Source organism: Apodemus sylvaticus, chromosome 18 (genome assembly GCF_947179515.1).
Source record: "Apodemus sylvaticus chromosome 18, mApoSyl1.1, whole genome shotgun sequence".
NCBI classification, from domain to species: Eukaryota; Metazoa; Chordata; class Mammalia; order Rodentia; family Muridae; genus Apodemus; species Apodemus sylvaticus.
This window is the reverse complement of record NC_067489.1, coordinates 58744228-58764848: the sequence shown is the minus strand read 5'-3', so window position 1 is coordinate 58764848 and position 20621 is coordinate 58744228. Positions and strand designations below refer to the sequence as shown.

At 43.8% G+C, this 20621-nt stretch overlaps 1 protein-coding gene across 2 annotated transcripts in view; it reads right to left on the bottom strand.

Moving 5' to 3' along the window:
* Sh3rf1 (SH3 domain containing ring finger 1) overlaps window positions 1–20621 on the bottom strand; it is a 170327-nt gene that overhangs the window by 56828 nt on the left and 92878 nt on the right. For both annotated transcript variants that reach the window (XM_052162506.1, XM_052162507.1), the window contains exons 3-4: window positions 4730–5005; window positions 4190–4285 (exon numbers count right to left, since the gene is read on the bottom strand). In XM_052162506.1, coding sequence (XP_052018466.1) covers window positions 4190–4285; window positions 4730–5005 — 372 coding nt within the window. The remainder of the gene's footprint in view (window positions 1–4189; window positions 4286–4729; window positions 5006–20621) is intronic.

Here is a 20621-nt window from a genome sequence, read left to right as displayed (position 1 = left end):
GCAGACAACTGGACCATTTGAACAAAGAGAAACAGGGTACTAATGTCTTCCTTCTGGGTGTAATCAGTCCTTGATACACATCCAGACGTGGTGTCTTCAAGAATTCCCTGGGCTTCTGTAAGAATCTCCTATCTTTAACTGCTTTCCAGCTTGCTCAAGTCAAAAAGAGACTGTTCTATACAGAACATAATATACAACCTTCAAGGTGTGCCCACACAGGGATCTGGGAAGAGACTGTCTTGGGAGAAATGAGTGAATCAGATCCGAGCCAAAGAATTCTTATCACAAGAACTCCACACAACTGACAGGGTCTTACATATCCCAACCTGGCCTGGATTTGCATTTCTGATCTTCCTGCCTCCTCTTCCTGGGTCTTGAAATGACAGGTGTGCATCACTGTACGTGGTCTTAAGTGCTGGGATTCACACCTAGGCATGTTAGACAAGCACTCTATCTATTGAATTACATCCTCAGCCCTCTAGTCAATCTTTGAAGATTTTCGTAGTTTAATAAGAAAATATTTGCTTGACAGTTATAAAACATGATTGCAACTACTTTATCATTTTACTTCAACACAAGTAGGTGACCCAACGATTCCAACAGTGTTTGATTCCAACAGTGTTTCCTTTTTCTTCCTTCCCATTTTCTCGTGTGTATGTGTGTGTGTGTGTGTGTGTATGGTATGTGTGTGTTTGTGTGTGTGTTGGGAATCATCTTCAATTATTCTTTGACCTTATTCACTGAAGCAGGTGTCTTAATCTCACTGATATGGCTAGCCTCACTAGCCAGGTGGCTCTGAGGATCTTCCGTCTCCACCTGTACATTTTACTTGAGATCTATGGGTCTAAACTCCAGTTCTCATGCTTGTGCATTGAGTGTTTTAACCTCTGAACTCTTCCCTGCCCCTCTTACAGCCGCACCTTCCTTCCCCGCATCAGTCCTCTCCCTGCTACCTCCAACATTTGGCTCCTTTCATATGACCATGATCCCCTTGAATCTCACAGCTGACTTACCAATTCCACAATTCTAGAATCCAGCCCTCAGGCCCCTCCTGCGCTCCCTGAGCATATCTGTTACCCATGCCAACTAGGGAAACTGGGTGGAGGTGGGGGTGCTGGAATGGGATGGGGTTAAGGGTCTATTAGCACAGCACAGAGCTGGAGTGTGTTTGCTTGCAGGACTGTACAAGGAAAGACATGGTTCTGAGACCCAAAACTCAGTTCTGAGATTATTCCCTTCCTGTGCATGGTGACAAAGGTCTTTTATTTGACCACTGCTATACTCCAGCAGACTAAGGAACACGTGTTAGCTTATAAGACACAAGAAAAATATTAAACATGGTAGTAAAAACATAAACCCAGTAGTACTTAGGAGGCTGAAGCAGGCAGATGGTGAGTTTATGTCAGCCTACACAGTGACTTCCAGGCAAGCTCAGGCTACATGGAGAGACCTGGTCCTAACATCCAATCCCTTTTTAAAAAATTCTGCATGTGTAATACAGTAGTGTTTAAATTGGGCATGCTCTGAGTTCTAAAGCTGGCCAAATATGAAAGGTTTACAGAGCAAGAGAAAGTATTACTGGGATTTTTGGCCCGTACTTTGTTTTATCATGTCTGACACTGTCCTGAGACACTCCACAATGGAGACAGCCAGGTTTCAGTTGGCTGTGGCTGAAATCTCCCTCCACTTAGGCCTGGGAGGCTAAATGAACCAGGTGTCACTAAAGCCCCAGGTGCTCTGCTCCCCACCAGGCGGTTCAATTTGACAACTTGACATCAAAGTGAACACAGGCTCCGACAGACAGTTAGTTGATTTACTTCAAGTCCTCACTAGAAAAGTTCTGGCTCAAATAAGGAAAATGCTCATGGAGGTGGGGGTGGGGCTGAGGGATGGAAGCAAATACTTTCCCCTTGTGTACTTCAGCAGTTTAAGTCAGAGTGAATAATCATATGACTCAAATGACTGTAAGTGACTCTGGACTTTCCGTGGGTGGATTTTTTTTATGTCTATTGAACAATTTGACACCTGCCCCATGTCACCAGCAGCAGCAACAACAACAAGACCACACTGCAATACCTTTTCACGCATGCCGACCAAGCATCAGCATGCACCAGTGATAATACCGCACATGTAAAGACAGGCTTTCTTTACTAAACTCTGCTTGCTTGCTCGGACCCTTTAGCCTAACGATTCAAATACCTGGAGGTGCTGGTAGCTTTCCACAACCCACTCTTAGGACGTACACAAATCATATATAGAAAGGGTGACTTCTTAAGGGTTTCTTTTTCTTCTGTTGCCTTCTTCTAATGTTAGAGAAAACATTTTAATAAAAGGAACATTTGAAAGTGTAGATCACACCCAAGAGAAGTAGCCAGCCTGGGTTCCTGCCCAGTGGGTGCACAGTAACACTGGGTTCCTTCCCAATGGATACCCAGCAACACGTCAATGTTTTAGGAAACTCTGGCAATCTTACTAAGGGAGACACTGCGGGCTGGCTACAGTGACAGTTTGCCATTTTAGTCTTCAGAATCATGTCAAAACAAATATCTCAGATAAAAAGAAGGCAAGATAAGTGATAGTAGGTTTTTTTTAACATGCTTTTTTACATAATAGACACTTTGATGATCTGAGCAACAGAATCGCCTTTATTTCCGTAGTCTATGCTCTCTCTTGCCTTTTGGCTTCTGTACACACAGGCCTCTCCACCTGGGTGTTCCTCCTGCTTACGGTAAATGCACTCCTTCATCTCTCTTACTTAACATCTCCGCACACACCATACAGATACCAACTTCTTTCCACAAGCCTGCCTTGATCTCAGCAACTCTGTGTGCTCGGTTGGCCTCTGGTGGTTTCATGCTCCAAAGAAAATGCCTTCAATTTCAATGCTTTATTCTCAGCAAGAAATGTTGACAGTTTACGTACGATGCAGTGAGGGTCTGCTCTGAACTCCCCCATTCACCGAGTGTGCGTGTGTCTGAATATGTGTGCATGGGTACACATGGATATCTGTATACATGGAGGCCAGAGATTCACATATGGTTTCCTCCTCAACCACTGCTCTGCCTTACGGAGATACAATCTCTTACTGCACCCAGGCTGGCCACCAGCAAACCGTTTGGGACAATGACAGGTGAACACCGTCACTCACCTTTAAGTAGGTTTTAGGGCTCAGTTTCGAGGCCTCATGCTTATGTACCAAACACTTTACTAACTGAACCATCTCTCCAGACCTCCTCCCCAATCCATGTCTCCACCTTGTTTAGAATAATCTAAACGTGCTACTTCACATATATAAAAAGACTTCATTTAGTCAGGTTTGGCCACAAGTTCTCCGAACAATGCTAATTAATGGTGAAGGGGGCTAAGAAGTTTCTGGAATCGGATGGAAAAGCAGTCACTTTAGTAAATGTTTAATCAAAAGACTACTCAGGGAATCACGTTCTAGTTCTGATGCTGCGGCAGCTTAGGAAAGACGTCCGTAAGCAAGGCGGAATAAGGGTGCTGGCCACTGAGACCCCCCACCTGAGCTCCAGCCCTCGGACACACAAGCTGGAAAGAAATAGATCCCCAAGGTGTCCTCTGACCTATTGCTTACACACACACACACAAATAAATAAATACAGTACAAGCACAAGAACTAAGTAAACAAAGAAAATGAGAACATTAACTTCTCATGCTACTTGGGGGCTTTATACATTTTCTGAGCCTCACCCAAGAGAGCAAGCAGAAGAGAAAACAAGACCATACAGGCAACGCAGGAAGCACGCAGCCCCACCCCCCACCCCCACCCCCGCCTCTGTTTTTTGGATTGGGTTTTTTCAAGACAGGGGTTTCTCTGTGTAGCCCTAGCTGTCCTAGAACTCACTCTGTAGACCAGGCTGGCCTCAAACTCAGAAATCCTCCTGCCTCTGCCTCCCAGAGTGCTGGGATTACAGGCGTGCATCACCACAGCCCGGCTGCACACGCAGTCTCTTTAACACGTCATAGGGATGTTCTTTCGGAGTGATACGAAGAGTCACATTTTATGATCTTCAGGAATTGAAGGACACAAGAAAGGAACTCTTTCTAATCCAACAGCGAAGCCTTTCAACTCTTGAAATTGATGCTCAGGGCCATAAGGATTTCTTAATACATAATTTGAATAATTAACACGTATTTACGAAGCTGAAGACCATACAAACTAACTTACCTCAACGTATGAAATTGGAAATATTCCTATTTTATCTGCCAGCATTCCTTCAGCCCAGTTTTCATCAACTCTGCGGATCACAGTCAGTACGTCGTCCTGGAAGAAACAAGGAAGCTGTGACTCTCTCTGATCCCATTGAATGTACCACTTTAGTAAGCATCCTCAATAAAGGGACTCAAGTTTTAATAGTCAATGAATAAAAATTCTGTAACATACCTTTAGTACACAAAACTGTAATGTTGTCATAAACCAAGCAGTAACTTCCGGCCAACCTGATGTCCTTTAAAACGTTTGTTTTGTTATATTCATTTGTGGTGGTAGGGATGGGGGTGGGGGTGGGGCAAGCAATGGAGTGCATGTGGAGGTCAGAGGGCAATTCTGGTGAGGTGGTTTTATTCCTACCGTGTGAGTTCTGGTGATCAAACTCAGCTCACCTCTCAGGCTTGGCAACAAGTTCCCTCACCAACTGAGACATCCTGCCAAGCCCAGGTACTCAGGAACGACGGAGGAAAGCTAAAAGCAATCTTGTGGCTACTGTACCTTTGCAAAGGGAAGGCAATCTTTGTCAGCTTCCTTGTCTTTCACTTCAAAGTCATAAAGTGCTTTGCACTGAGGCGGGGGCTGAGGTAAAGGTTTGATGATCTGCACAAAGTTGGTGGGGAAAAAGCCGTGGACCCCGTTGACTTCACCGTGGTACCAATTTTCATCCACTTGCCGGCGCAAAATGATGATGTCGCCTTTGCTGAACTTAAGGTCTCCAGGCTCTTTTCCTTCGTAGTTATACAATGCTTTGGCACACGGTAACTGAGGTATTCCCTTAAAGAAAGAGAAGGATTTCAGTGAAATAACAGTCAGGTAATGCCTCTGAAAATATAATTGCATTCTTGTTGTCTTTTAAGTTCAGATCAAATTTGCCAACTTGGCCCTTGAAAGAAAATCTTACATAAAAATGTAACTTCATTTTATTACAATACAAATACAAAGTACATGGTATCCCTGTATCGTCCTCAGTGCAGCCTCTATACCTAAATTTAATATAGGGATGCTTTGGTTTTGTTAGCTTAGGATTACTGTCTGAGACTGTTTCCTGAGATGAAATTGAAAAATTCATAAATCTAAACTTAGTTTTTATGTTAATAATTTATTCATCAAGATAAATGCTATTGATGGAGAAGAAAAATTTAAACCAAAGCCTAATTCATCAACTTCATAACTACTCTAAAGCAGATTAGATCTTGGGCAAATATTTTTCTGATGTGGCTTTTAATGTGGGCATCAGATCATAGTCTTCTATGAACTCAGTAAGAATGTATTAAGACTCCTTTCTATTCCTAAGTATGGAATACAACAGTAAGACCGCCCCAGAGTCTGAGTGTAGTAGTTAGCACTACGGCCAACTTGATTCAGTCTAAAGCCACCTGAAAAATGTCTCAGTTGAACACCTGTCTTTATGAGGCTTGTGGGCATGTTGCAGGGGACTGCCTTGATTGTTAAGGGTTTGTCTGTGAGGTTGTCTTGATTGGTAAGTGATGGTCTGTGTAGGACTGTCCTAATTGTTAAAAGTTGATCTGTGTGGGATAGTCTTGATTGTTAAGGATTGGTCTGTGTAAATTGTCTTGATTATTAAGGGTTGGTTTATGAAGGACTGCCTTGTTTGTTAAGGGATGCTCAATGTGGGATTGTTTTGATCGTTAAGAGTTGGTCTATGTGGGGTTGTCATGATTGTTAAGTGTTGGTCTGTGTAGGACTATCTTGATTGTTAAGGGGTTCTCAATGAGGGATTGTTTTGATCGTTAAGAGTTGGTCTATGTGGGGTTGTCTTGATTGTTAAGTGTTGGTCTGTGTAGGACTATCTTGATTGTTAAGGATTGGTCTCTGTGTGGGATTGTCTTGAATATTAAGGGTTGGTTTGTATAGACTGTCTTAATTATTAAGGGTTGGTCTCTGTGGGATTGTCTTGGTTGTAAAGGATTGATCTGTGTAGACTGTCTTGATTTTTAATTGATATAAGAGGGTCCAGCCCAGTATGGGCGCCACCATTTCATAAACACATAGTCCTGAGATGTATAAAAAGCTAGGTAAGGAGGAGTCTGTGAGCAAGCCGGCTGTCTGTCAGCTCTCCGCCACAGTTTCTGTTTCAAGTTCTATTTGACTGTTACCCAGGGTGTAAACTAAATAAATCCTTACTTGTTGCTTTTGGCCAGAATGTCTTATCACAGCAACAGAAAGGACTCTAGAACACTACCCCCTCAGGTTTTATAATCTCTAAAAGTGTTCAGACATGGTCTTCTACACTTTAAAACATTCAACATGCTGTTTCTGGTTAAATAGCACAGTGAGAGCAAGAAAAGCAGAGAGGTGTGGTTTCAAACATTACAATCTGGTTTTAAACGGCAAGTTAAAAATTGTGCGCTCCTCCATGACAATGTAATCATACTATGGATTCGGTATGCCATGTCTTTAATGGCTCTTGGTGGCCATTTGTGAACGTTAGTCAGCATTTTAAGATTGCTGGCCTCCCTGCTGCCAATCACTGATACAGAGGATAAACAGTGACTCAAATACATCTCTAATAATTCACGGAATTAGAATTATTCTGTTCCGCATATCCTCAGCCACGTATTCACCCACACGGAAGACATTCATCAAGCTTTGGTAACCAGACAATGTGCTAGAGCTGAAGACTCTAAAAAGAAATGATGCACAGTTCTCCTCCTTGAGAGACGAGGCAGGTGAAGAAATGATAACCTAGTGGCATAAATTCATTCAAGGAAATGCCCCCTGCTTATGGGAAGAGAGAACTTGGGGCTTAGCAGATGGGGAAAATGAACTATTTCCCCAAATCTTCACGGAAACCTAAGGGGTTAGCTTAGTAATGTTGGAGCGGGGAGGTGGAAAGGAAAGTGGGAACATTCCATACAAAGGGGACAGAGCTAGCAAGGCACACCAGCAGGGACACGGGTGCTGCAAGAACACTGGCAATGTAAGGGGGTGGCCAGTGGGGCCAAATTTACACTGGGTCTGAACATGGTTAACAGTCTTGGGTCAATGGGTCCTTCAAGCAACAGCCAAGGGTTTGAAGCACAGGTAGATCTGTCACACCATGGGCCAGGCAGATGTGGCTCAGTAGTAAAAGAGATTATGGGTTGGCAAGTGGACAGAGGACAGCTGTGTGTAAAGTGGAGTCCACTCATACACACAGGAGATCAGCCTTGAAGAGTCTTACCACAGTCCGCTCACACACACAGGAGCTCAGCCTTGAGCACTCTTACCACAGTCCTCTCACACACACAGGAGATCAGCCTTGAACACTCTTACCACAGTCCACTCATACACACAAGAGATCAGTCTTGAACACTCTTACCACAGTCCTCTCACACACACAGGAGCTCAGCCTTGAGCACTCTTACCACAGTTCACTCATACACACAGGAGCTCAGCCTTGAACACTCTTACCACAGTCTGCTCATACACACAGGAGAGCAGCCTTGAACACTCTTACCACAGTTCACTGATACACACAGGATATCAGCCTTGAACACTCTTACCACAGTCCACTCATACACACTGGAGATCAGCCTTGAACACTCTTACAAGGGTTTCCAAGGATTAGCTTGTTTTATCGCCAGTCCATCCAAACTTCTTTGCTAAATATTTCTGCTTTAATTAAGGCACATAGTGATTGCTTCTCTCAAGATGCTATCTTGCAGTCAGTCACTTGCCTTCGATTGGTCCGTACACTATTAATTAAAATGGCTCTCGAAGTTGGAATCCTTGGGAGACACATTGAGCCGTCTCGAGATACGGATGCCCTCCTGTGCCCTTTTGAATCCTGCCTTAAGTCTTAGCTTTGAATTCCTGTCACTTGACCCTGATATGACCTTGGTAAAGAAACATCTGCTGCTGGTGGTGCCCTCTGGTCCTTCAGGAACTCTGGCTTTTCTCCATGCTATGAACTCTGACTATAGTCGACTTAACATCCAGTTTTGTGGAAGGTAGAATTCCAATCTCTGTCCGTCCTCACTAAGTTCTTTTCTAGATTACGTATTTCTCAGAGCCTGGTCATCACAGCTTAGCAAGACTTCCTAAAGCCAAATTTGAGGAAAGGAGTGTAAATCAGCATAGCAGTGAATGATGCTGACGGGAGACGGGGGACCAGGAAGGACATGGCAAGGAAACTTTAACGCTTGTAGCCAATGGGGCTGTGATAAGGCCATGGGGAACAGAAACATTCCACAGTCAGAACACCAGCTCAGCTGCTGATTGGCTGTGTGACCTTGGGCAGGTCAGTTATCCTGTGCCCTGACACCAATATCTAAAATTGTTGTAAGAATTTGGTGAGTTTATGCATTTAAATTTCACAAAATGTCCTAGAAAGAACTGAATGCTTCATTCATGATCATCATCATCATCATCACCACCATCACCACCATCACCATCACCGCCATCATTATCCATCAGGGGTGAAAAGCCCAGCCACCTGTGAAATGGGATGCTTGACAATGCATTTGTTTTCATGAAGCCAAACCCTTTCCTTTTGAAGGGATTCACACAGCCATCACATTTTATATGTATGTGTGTGTGTGTATGTGTTCATATATTCACTGCACGACAATTACGACAGTCAAAAGAATGGTCCTCCCAGGAAGCGCTCAGCCATTTTGAAATGCACACTTCTGAAGCCCACATTTGTTTTCTGAGCCGAATGCATTCATCTTCTGGTTGCACAGAAGAAATTACAAATTCCCCGCCATGCACCGTTTAATGGGGAGTGGCATTTTAGATGTGGCTGTAGTTCATCTTGTCAGTGCTAATGTAAGGCGTTGGAAGGCTGCACGAATTAATTGGAAATCCTATTACAGACTCAGTGACAAATAACTCTATTCAGCATTAGGGCCACTCCCCCCCCACCCCAACACCTCAATTAGCTGTTTGGCCGCCTCCACCCTAGATTCATGCCAGACGAATCCACAACACCAAGATTCAGATGCGGTGCTCTTAGAAACCATTTTCAACGGTTCCTTGAAGAGATCTGTAAAGTCCCAAATGGCCCACAGTAAGGTGCTTTTGTGATATGCTGATGCGGGAATGGAGGGAATTTATTTCTTTACAGATCATTTCCACACCCCAGTGGCCTAATGGACTTATTAACTTTTCCACAAAAACGAATCTATTAAGTGCTCCTAAAATCATCAAGCATCCTTAATAGAACAAGTAGCAACGGGAAAACCTATTACGATCATGGCGCGATGCATTATGGTTAGCCCGGGGTTACCAGCCCCCATGCAACCAAAACTTCATTAATTCACACTGACTTGCTAAATGTTGACTGCCACGGTTATTTCAGTGATCAATAACCACAGAGAAAGAGTCATAACGCTTAGGGCTGCTGAACCCACGAGCGCAAGGCTGTGTGTCTGGCACTGGTTTGCTATGGTGTTCTTTTTCAATTAAATTCTAAGACACTAGAAAGCCCGATTCTGTCAAGTTTCTCAAAGGAAGGTTTCCCACATTAAATAAAACGAATTCTCTTCTGATTTCAGATGGAGCAAAGTTCAGTGATCTTTAGAAAACTTATTCCCACACAGACTGCAGATGATTAAGGATAAATGGTTTAACGACTTGGAAGAGCAATAAAAGAACGCATTTTCCTGCAACATCTGAAGGAAAAAAGCCAAAACAATTGGTTTGAAAAAACCCTAGAACTAGTCTTGTGAGTAAAATACATCGAGCCCAGGGAGGCCAGGCCTGCTCATTCATCTCCTCCAAAAGGTCTGAGAGCAGTGTCATCACCCCGGCCTCTGCCCTCCCTGCCTTCAGCTGCTTGTCTTTTGGATCCAGGGCCCCTGAGGAACCGCAGGGCTTAGATTTCACTTGGAGACTTTCACTTGGCTACACATGAAAGGGAGGCTTAAAAGGAGAGAGAGCCAGAGGGAAACCACACTGCAGCCCAACCTGGGGTATGTGGCTGTCACTCAGGCCGCCTGCTTTATCAAAAGGCTTGGCAGCAGAGACAGGCGGGGTGGTATCAGAACGATTCTTCAGCAGCAGCGATGCCAACAAATACCGAATTATTATTTTGTTCATGAAAAAAGCACAGGACAGTGAGTGGATCACTTTACTTCACAATTAATGTTTGCTTCTGAATTACACATTCAAGTTGACGCGGATGACATTAAACCCTCACAAGATCTGCACGCAAATATTTGTGATTAACTGGTCTCCACTTCCATTTCTGCACCATCAAGCACATTCCAATATATCTGGGAAACCGCTCCTTGATGAGCCAGCGGGGAGTCCAACAGGTAAATAAAACACTCGCTGCCAATTTATTTCATGGGCTCAAAATGCCAATGCCCACATATACATGCAAGGCAGCCCATCTCTAAACTCAGATGCCTTCATGCACGTCTTACTGAGCCATAAACTAAAACAGATTCAACGACCCACCGAAAGAGAGCCCAGAAGATCGGCTATAAATAAAATGTGAATTCCGTTATACCCAAATTGGCCTTAACTCTGCCTGGTTCCAACTCAACTTCCAAAAACTTTCAGAAAGAACCTAGGAACAAAGAAATGAGCACGCCAATACCACACAGAGAGAAGCAAGCTACATAATGGATCAAGAAATAAATTTTTAAATCCCTTCATTTATTTGGGTATCTGGGCATGCGTGCATCTCGTGTGAGTTTCTGTGGGCACGTGTGCCAGAGGCCAAAGGACAATTGATTCTGGGGAGCTGGTTCTCATCTTTCTCCGTGTGGGTCCTAGGGACTGAACTCGATCACCAGCCTTCTATAGCAAGTGCCTTCACCCACTGAGCCCTCCCACCAACCCAATACAATGTACTTAATGGTTATTAAATACGAAGTTTTGGTCTCAGGGTGTCTAAGTTAGATCATTACTCAAATATGATTTGAAATGTATCAATTTTAATATCATGCCCCATTATTACTCTAAGTATTGGGAGTCTCAAATCTCCCTTTACTTTGTTATTTCCTTTAACATTTATTTGTAAAGAACACCGTGCTACAAGATTTTTTAATCTGGTGATCATTTCCTTAAGGTTCTGAAATCTCACTTATTGTACCCCTAAAGCTCCAAATATCCTAATCATAACTTAAAACCTACCAGTGCTTTGTAAGTAATCAGCACTTAGAGGGGGAAAAAAATCTCCACATAAATATTTTGTTTCTATTTTGGGGTGCCTGGGAACCAACAGAGGGCTGGTCCACAGCTCGTAAGCCCTCTACCACTGAGACACCCCAACCCTACATTTATTTATCCACCCATCCTATTATTCTGGCACCCCCTTCCCTTATACAACTATTTTCTTCAGCTTTCTCTTGAAGCACGCCTCTTTATCTACCCAACCTTTCTCCTCAGTCCAGATCTGGTTCCAATTTAACTCCAGTTCAAGAATGTGGACTGACCCAGGTCAGCCTAAGGGGCACAGAAGCAGCCGGTGTGAAAGCCGCTATAGAGGAAAGACTTGGATAATAGAAGCCTCTTTGACAAAAACCTTATATTTAGGAAACAGGAAACAACAAATCCTAGGAGGGAGAGGTAGAAAGAAGGAGCAAAAGAAACCACAGCAGCAAAGAGTAATTCCTGAAACGTGGTCTTGTCGACATCAACAATGTCTTCACCATCTAGAGATGGTTCCCAATGACCTCTTAAATCAAATTCATGTTCTAAATCATCGGTTTTAATGCCCTCCATTTGGGTTGACCGTCCCACCTCATATTTTCTACCCTCAGTGAGCAAAGTAGCAGCTGCTGTCACCACCTCCGGGCTGCAGGACCAGAACGTCCCTGAGAGCAGCCCGTGTCTCCTACCCCAAGCCTGGTTCCCAGCCACGGTTATTTCAATGTCTACCTGCAGTTGATAACTGTACAACATTGCTTCCGCTAGGATGTCCACCTCTGACATCTGCTTGTTGTTTGGGATGGGATAAATGAGGCCAGGACCAGAGATCTGGTGTGGGTCAGCAGGCGGTCCAGGCACTGTCTCCTAGCGACGATTCTCCCCACCGCATCTGACAGAGGTGCTGTTCTTCCTTGTATCCAGACTGCCCTACTCAACTGACATCCTGTTATCTCAGTCGGCGTAGACCCTGTTTCCCCTGGACCACAGCATCCTGTACTGTGGAGCATTACTACTCATTTTGATACCCTGAGCACCTACTTCAGTGTCTGTTAATGAATTCTTGCTGGAAAAGCTAATGACAAAAAAAATGTTGTTCCCAGTGGACTGAGTGATAATACGTGGATGGACAAGTGGAAGAAAGTTATATTAAAGGAGAAGCCACTAAAAAGACAGTTTGTCCAACTATTGGACTGAGCTTGTCCAACGGAGGAGCTGGAGGATGGTCCAGAGGAGCTGAAGGAGTTTATAGCCCCATGGGAAGAACAATAACTTCGGACACCCAGACACCCTAAGACTCCAAGGGACTAAACTATCAACCAAGGGGTTTATATGGTTCCAGGCAAAAATGTGGCAGAGGAATGTCTTTTTGGGCATCAGTGGGAGGAGTGGTCTTTGGTCAGATAAAGGCTCAATAGAGGCCACAACAAAGAGAAACAGATGTGGGGGGGATGTTGCGGGGAGGTGGGACTGTGTTGGGTAGAGGGGCATATACATGGAGGCAGGGGGTGGGAGGAGGGGTAGGGAATCTTTGGGGAGGGGGGCTTTTGGGAGGGGGGAAATTGAAAAAGGCTTTACCATTGGCAATGTAAATGAAGAAGATACTTAATAAAGAAAAAAGAAAAAGAAAAAAAAGACAGTTTGTGAAGATAGATTCATTGGCTTCCTGTATACTGTACAATATACACAGCCACAGATTTATGTGTCCCCAGGGCTGACCGTTACATGTACTTTTGAAGTTATCTTCAGTGCATCCTCTGTGCATGCTACATGGTGGGTGTGGGATTCTGAAATGTGAGTGGCATAGGAATACCAAGGAAGGAGGGAAATTCCACTCTTGGGATGCCGAGAGACTCGAGACCCTCAGAAGTGTTCCAGAGAGACCTGGGGGAATGTGATCAAATCTTTCCAATTGGCATCCACATTTACTTACAAAAGACAGGCAGGACACTAGCAGTTGAATGTTTTCGGCAAAGCAAATTGTTGCCATTTGAAGAATGTAAAACAAACTATGTAGCAAACCACAACAAACATTTCCTTACAAATTCATCCGGCCACTATGAGGAAATAGTCCTATAGATGATTTATAGGTTTCTCTTGGATGGCCTTAAAGGGGGGGAGTGTCCAACTGACGGATGAAACTCTAAAACAAATCTTATGAATGTCTTTACGGGAATTGAGCAATTGAGAATGTAATTCACTGAAGTGAAATGCAGGAAGTTCATGTCAGTCATTGTCCTGAATGTCCCTTTGCCATTTCACTACTGTGAGAGCATTTTGCAGAGAAGGCGGAAATTTGCTGGGGAAATCCCCTCTAGTGGCTTGACTTACCTAGCTTGAACTCTCAAGGCATGATGGGAAAATTTCCCTGGTAACATGTTAAGTTTCTGCCTCTTTAAAAGCAGTTTGGTTCATGATAAAGCAACTGCCCTTTCCCTCTCTCTGCCCCATACTAAACATGTCACTTGGCTTGGGGCTGAGGGTTAGACGGCCAGGAATGACCACCCAGGAGGAACTCTGCATCCTAACAGAAACCCAGGTGAGGAAGGACAGGGAGAGCATGTGAGAACAGGCTGTGCTCCATAAAGACCTGAGGAGAATCCAACCAAATCCGATGACCCGATTTCGGATCTGTGTGTGAGTGTCTCCATCTTTTCGTTTTAGGACCGTGGGGAAAGGAGGCCCACCTAGCTTAAACAATGAATGCAAAAAATAGTTCACAGGTTCGCAAACTGATTCTAAAACAATAGAGATGGGAATAGACGTGCTCCCTATCTCTGAAAAAAAAATAATCTCAGATGATTTTCATAGTCAAATGTGAAGGTTGAAACTTTGGCGTTTTGGGGGAAGTGGGTACAAAAAAGTAAACAAAATAAAGGCTACCCATAAAAGCTGATAAACTTGACTTTCTTGGGATTGTATAGTTCTGTTCCCCCAAAAACACGATGAAGAAAATAAAAATCTAAGTGACAGATTGGGAAACTATTTTCAATGCTAACATCTAACAAAAGGCTCAGCCCAAAAACTAAAAAAAAAAAAAAACCCTATGAATCAACCATTCGGTTTTTAAAATGAATAAAACAGGGGTTGGAGAGACAACTCCAAAGTCAATAGCTCACAATGCCTTTGCAGAGGACTAGAGTTTGGATTCAGCACTGAGGCAGCTCACAACCACCATCGATGTCCAACTCCAAGGAGACCCAATGCCTCTGGCCTTCATGGAATCTATACTCAAGAGCATATACCTACATACAGATACACATGTATTCATACACAATTTAAAATGATAAAAGTAAGTCTTTTTTTTATAACTGAAGATCTAACTGTACAAAAAGGAAATGTTCTATATGATCAGATCTAACATCTTGAGTAGTAATGGAATCTGAAATAGCACTAAAATGAGATATTATCTCACATCTATTAGACTGAGGGATATTTAAGGATGACTGGATTAATGCTAAATCACTGAGTACTTGCCCAGCATGGCAAGGCTCTGGGTTCACTCCCTAGGGCGAACAAGACCAACACCAACAAAAGCAGCAAGTAAATGAATAAAGACTGACAACAGAAAGTGCCAAAAATAAGGAGAAATTAGAATTCCCATATATTGCAAGCAGGAGAAACCAACAAATTCTCATAAACATGTGTAGTTTACTCTGTGAGCTAACTGTTCTGTAGTGACCAACAAGAAATGGAAGCATCATGTACACACACACACACATACAGACACACACACATACACACAAAAACCTTGGGCAAACATGCTATTTATAAGTACCATATACCAAAAATAATCCAAATGTCCATCAGGATGAGAACAAACAATGGGACATTACCCAACTATACAACACTGGAGGATGAGGGTACCACTCAGTTTAGGATGCTAGAGCCTGGATTCACCCAGCACCACCACCAACATAACTCCACGTCAGTGAAAATATCCCACATAAACATTACAACATTATACTGATACAAGATTCAGGAACAAGGGGGACAAACCAACTGTGACAGAAGTCAGAATAGCAGGTCTGTGTGAAATGAGAACTGTCTAGCAGGAGCCATTGCGAAGATGTTCAAGACTATATTCTGCATCTTGTTGGGGGCATGAGGTACGTGGGTCAACATGTGTCAGATGCAATGGATCTTGTGATCCATACTTCATATATAGAAAATTTACTTTAGTTTTTTTTTTTATTATTTGAGACAAAACTCAGAATCAGCACTTAGATAAAACATCAAGAATGGCTGAATACACCAGGTGTATTGTATGAACACAGACAAGGAAATGTGAATACGATGTACTGCCCATCGAGAGAACGGAAAAGCTGAGAAACAAGAACTCTAAAGTATGAGACGGGCAGGTCCAACTTTTGGGAACTGTAGCATGCACCATGAATCTTTCCCCTAAAAAATCCACATTTGAGAAATGCATAATCAAGTTACCAAAACAAACAAGCAAACACACACATACACACCTCATAATATTCTAAATGAGTTTACAAATCTTGTGTTGGGCTCTATTGAATAGCTATCATTGGCTACATGTGACACAAGGGTTGCAGGTTGGACCAACCCCAGGGGACAGACATTGTCCTGAAAGGAAAGCTATCTCCAAGCAGACAGGGACAGAGAACCCCCAGGATGGCTGCTCTAAGTTGACGACTCCTCACCGAGCACCGGGCTGCCTCTCCCTACGTCTGAATCCTATGAACAGAGGAAGGCACACACCTGAGGCACACATGGCCACTGGGGACAAATAAAAGATGACAAAGGTATGGAAAAAGACTCTGATGGGCAGGCCGCAGGACAGAGGTGCAGTAATCGGGTAGTGTTCAGAGTCCAGCTTTCAACAGCACGGAAAGGGTCTCACACAAAGAGAGCGAGACCGGTTCATAGTCACGGAAGGAAAAACACAACTTAGACCGATGCATGCATTATTTAAGTTGGATGAAAGAATTTCCTGACAGGGAGGGCTGTTAAATATTGCAATGGATTATGACAGCTCCTTCACTGGAGACTTGTAAAAATAGGACCATCTCACAAGCTTGGCTCTGCCTAAAGGCAAAGTGGCATGTTACAAGGGCTTTCTAGGAATACTACGAGCTCTTTAGCAATCCAACTATTTGAAAAGAATTATTATTGATTTTGTCCTACTTCTCGAAGAAAGGTTACTCTCAAGAATAAGGGTACTGGCTAGTCTTCTTATGCCTACTTGGCACAAGCTAGAGTTACCAGGGAAGAGCAACCTCACTTGAGAAAATGACCTCATCTGTGGGAATGGCCTGTAAGCGAGTCTGTGGGAAGCATTTTCCTGGTTAAGGTCCCCAAGGCCCAGGCCACTGGGGACAGTTCCATCCCAGGGCAGATGGTCCTGGTTGTAAGCAGAGCAAATCATAGAGAGCAATCCTAGTAAGCAACACTCCTCCATGAGCCCTGCTTCAGTCCCTGTGCTGGCATCCTGTGATGAAGGACTGTCGTGCTTTATCAAACAGCAGAAAGTATCCAAGACAATAAACACGGGAGTAAGGTACAGGGAGTAGGCAAGGAGGACACATTTCGAAAGAAAATAGATGTTGAGCTTAAGGAAACAAATGCAGGCAGCCTGGATCCTTCAACCCTATGGCAACCCACTAGGGTCATCAGGAAATGCTGGTGATCCGCCAGTCACGCTGCCTTTTATCTAGTTGTTCAAGCTCTGAGCCAGTCACTTGGGGTGTGCACATAGCAGCATTCCTACTCTTCAAAGGGGTGTACTGACAGTCAATTAAATATGGAGCCACAGAGCAAAGGCTGAATAATTACTTTAGAATAGCCACCTCTTAGTTTCAAATAAATTCATTACAAGGACAATAAAATCAATCCCACGAAACCCCCAGTATAGAACCAAGGTCTTTAAAATATAATTAAGTCTCTTCATGCAGAAAAAAAAAAAAAAAAAAAAAAAAAACCTCCCATATTCTATATATGCATAAGATTTGCAATTCTGGTTTTCAGAAAGGAATAGCAAAAAAATTGTAGCCAAACCCCCTTAGCGCTCTCCTGGCCCCGGCTGGGCTCCTCCTGCAACTGTGGGAAATGGTGCTTGAAAAGGACTTTGGAAATAGTCTGTGGTAATGAAATGAACGTTCCTTAAAATGTTCACTAAATGCCATTCCCCTCTGCTTCCTCTGTGGAGAAAAAAAAATGCCTCTAGAAAAATAAAATTGGAGTCCACCTGCGATGGACAACGTCGCCAGCTGGGATGTGTGTGTTTGCCTGGCGCATGCTCTGAACAAAGTGGTCCAGCTGAAGAATGACAATCACCTGCAATTGGGGATAAAGAAAGAAAGCAACGAAGAGGAAAGTCTTCAGTAAGGACATTGGGTCTCCAGCTCTCATTGTATTCTAAATAACTGGACAATGACATATGAACTAGAGATGTTTCCAAGCAAAACAAATGATGTATATAAATAATTTCCCTCCTCCCAGTCTCCCCATCCATCTACCCTCCTCCTCCCTTTTATACAGATGTATGAGGAGGTATAGAGTAGGGGGTTGAGACTTGAAACTCCCCTTTCCCCTCTCCCTTCTTTGTTTTGTTTTTGAGGCAGCGACTTCCTAGGTAGTTCAGGTTAGCATCAGACGTACCATGTCAGGCAGACTGATGATCCTCCTGCCTCAGTGTCCTGAACACTGGGATCATCGGCACACCCCACTCACCTGAGCTCTTATGTACTTATCATTTTATACAGCAAAGCTTATAGAACAAAGTGAGCCTTCGCACATTTGAGGCTGTTTTTACTAAGCACTTAATTTAAATCTCACATGACAGTCACATAGCGCAGGAACAGGGGACCGACCCAGCACACGGCCACGGAGAACACCCAGAGCAGTCGCTCCTCACCTGCTTTTCTGAGACGAGCTCTCTTCCTGAAGCTCATTAGCTAGACTAGGTGGCTAGCTAACCTCGGGAATCCTCCTGTCTCTGCTTTTTGAATGCTGATTTTACAAGTGCGTGCTGACCCACCTGGATTCTTAGATTCCGATCTGGGATCCTGGGGCTTGCACAGCGAGCACAATACTGACTTAAGCATCTCCCTGGCACCAGGAATATATTTTCAAGAGTAGAATACTAACAAGTAGAAGTAAAGAACAGAGGACGCACATACACACTTGTGAGAGAGAAGTAACATGCATGTGTACCGCTTGCTTAGGAGGAATACCGTATGCGAAATTCCACTAATGACCGTATGCGAAATTCCACTAATGATACACTAAATAAGCATCCTGTCGATAAGTCCCCCCTTCTGTCCCACCGCACACTGCTCATAACTATTCCTGATTAGAATATTCAACTGCATGAAATAATTGGTAACTTTCATGATGGATCATGGATGGCCTCCGCTAAACTCGAGCTAACCGCGTTCTTTCTTCAGACTCTCTGTATGATACCTAGACTTGCAACTTTGCTGTCCTAAGTTTCTTTATGGATATGAGAAAAATTAGTAGTAAAGGAACACAATGCAACCAAAAAAAAAAAAAAATCCCAAACAAACAAAGGAAAGAAGAGAAAAGGGAATAGGACATAGATTGTCTCCATGATCATGGTCCCTTTCTGCGGACTATGTGAGCTTGAGACTCAAGTAATTGGTCCGATTTCACTTTAAGGGCTTATGCCAACAGTGTGAGCCAGTGTGTGACCCAATGGCACTGAAGATCTTGGAGCCTGGGAGTCAAGTGTGTTAGCTTTGGGGAAAGTAATGAAAGCCTAGATAACATCCCTGGATCCCAGAGGGGTTAGTTCACTGAATTTGGGCACATGTGGAAATCACCTGGCATGTCTCCTTCAAAAATTCCTCCTTCTTATGCAAGCACAGAGATCAAAATATGATCCTAAACACTTTTATGGAGAGGATAGTAGGTCAAATTACTGGTATGTATCTGTGTGTGTATATATGTGTGTATGTGTGTATGTGTGTGTATCTATATGTCTGTGTGTGTGTCTGTGTGTGTATGTGTCTGTGTTTGTATGTGTGTGCATGTGTGTATGTGTCTGTTTCTCTCTCCCTCTGTGTGTGTGTGTGTGTGTGTGTGTGTGTGTGTGTAGGAACAGGGAGAGAATGAATGAACTAGATTCATCCCTGAACAGAAGCACCCCAGCCCTGGAACCTGTTTAATAGAACGACGGATACTGTCATTCAATAGACCAGGATGGGGTTTGTGGCTTCTGCGTTTCTAGGGGCTGCTGGTCCCCGGAGCCACAATCCCAGCAGCAAAGAAATCAAGGGTCAGGCTCCTTCCCAAACTTCTTTGCTGGTCTGGTTTGCTGGCAAACCTCAGTTGCCTCAGGGCTCCATCACAATCTAAAGTCACTCCTAAAATGATGAGCTCCTGGATTTCCTCCTTTGAAAACCATGTTATAAAAGCCTTTCTCCACCACAGCTACATACTAAAATCAACTAGGAAGGTTTTGGAGTTCCTCCTCCTCCTCTTCTTCTTCCTCCTCCTCCACCTCCTCCTCGTCCTCGATTAAATGAACATCTTAGGGTTAGTCAGAAGCCTGCTCCTGGATGACTTCCTGCAGGCATAGCTAACTACATCTGGTCTACCTAACTGCTGGTCTACCTCACAGTACTTCCCAGATCTGATCCCAGCCAGTACTTCTTACCTGAGCTCTGAGTGTCTTCCTCATTCCTCAACTTAGCCCAAGCTGCCCCATCCAAAACACACCTGTGGATTTCCACCTGTCCCTCTACCAGTTTCCCCAACCCACCCCCACTCTTCACCTCACGCCTTGGCCAAAAGACCAAGCCTTACTGTGGTGGCTCCACGTCCGGTCTTCCCTAGTCCACACCTAAGCCTTCAGCAAGCCTACTGGCTCTAACTTGTAAACAGACTCGCATCGCCCAGTGCTAGCCACCTCCCTGCTCCCAGCCTAAGCCAGCCATACAGACTTCCATGTTGCTACGCTTGCCCAGCCCTGGCATCTACTCTCTCTTGTCTGTCAGTCTCACCCTGACTTTCCACTCAAAACCAAACAAACCTCTTCCCATGGGACTCCTTGCTTTCTGCCCTGAAGCCCTGTTCACTACAACCAAATATGCCCACACCTTTCTAGCCTCTAGAACTGTGAAAAATGTGGACTATTGCAACCTTTAAACTATTTAATCATATGTTGGCTCTAGAGCTTAAAACAAAAACAACAGAAGGAAGTTATTACACAAGGCCCAAGCTCATTTTCAGTGTCAGAGCTGAGGAATTTCTCTAATCATGAGCTGCCTATCAACATGGAACCTGACTAAGCACC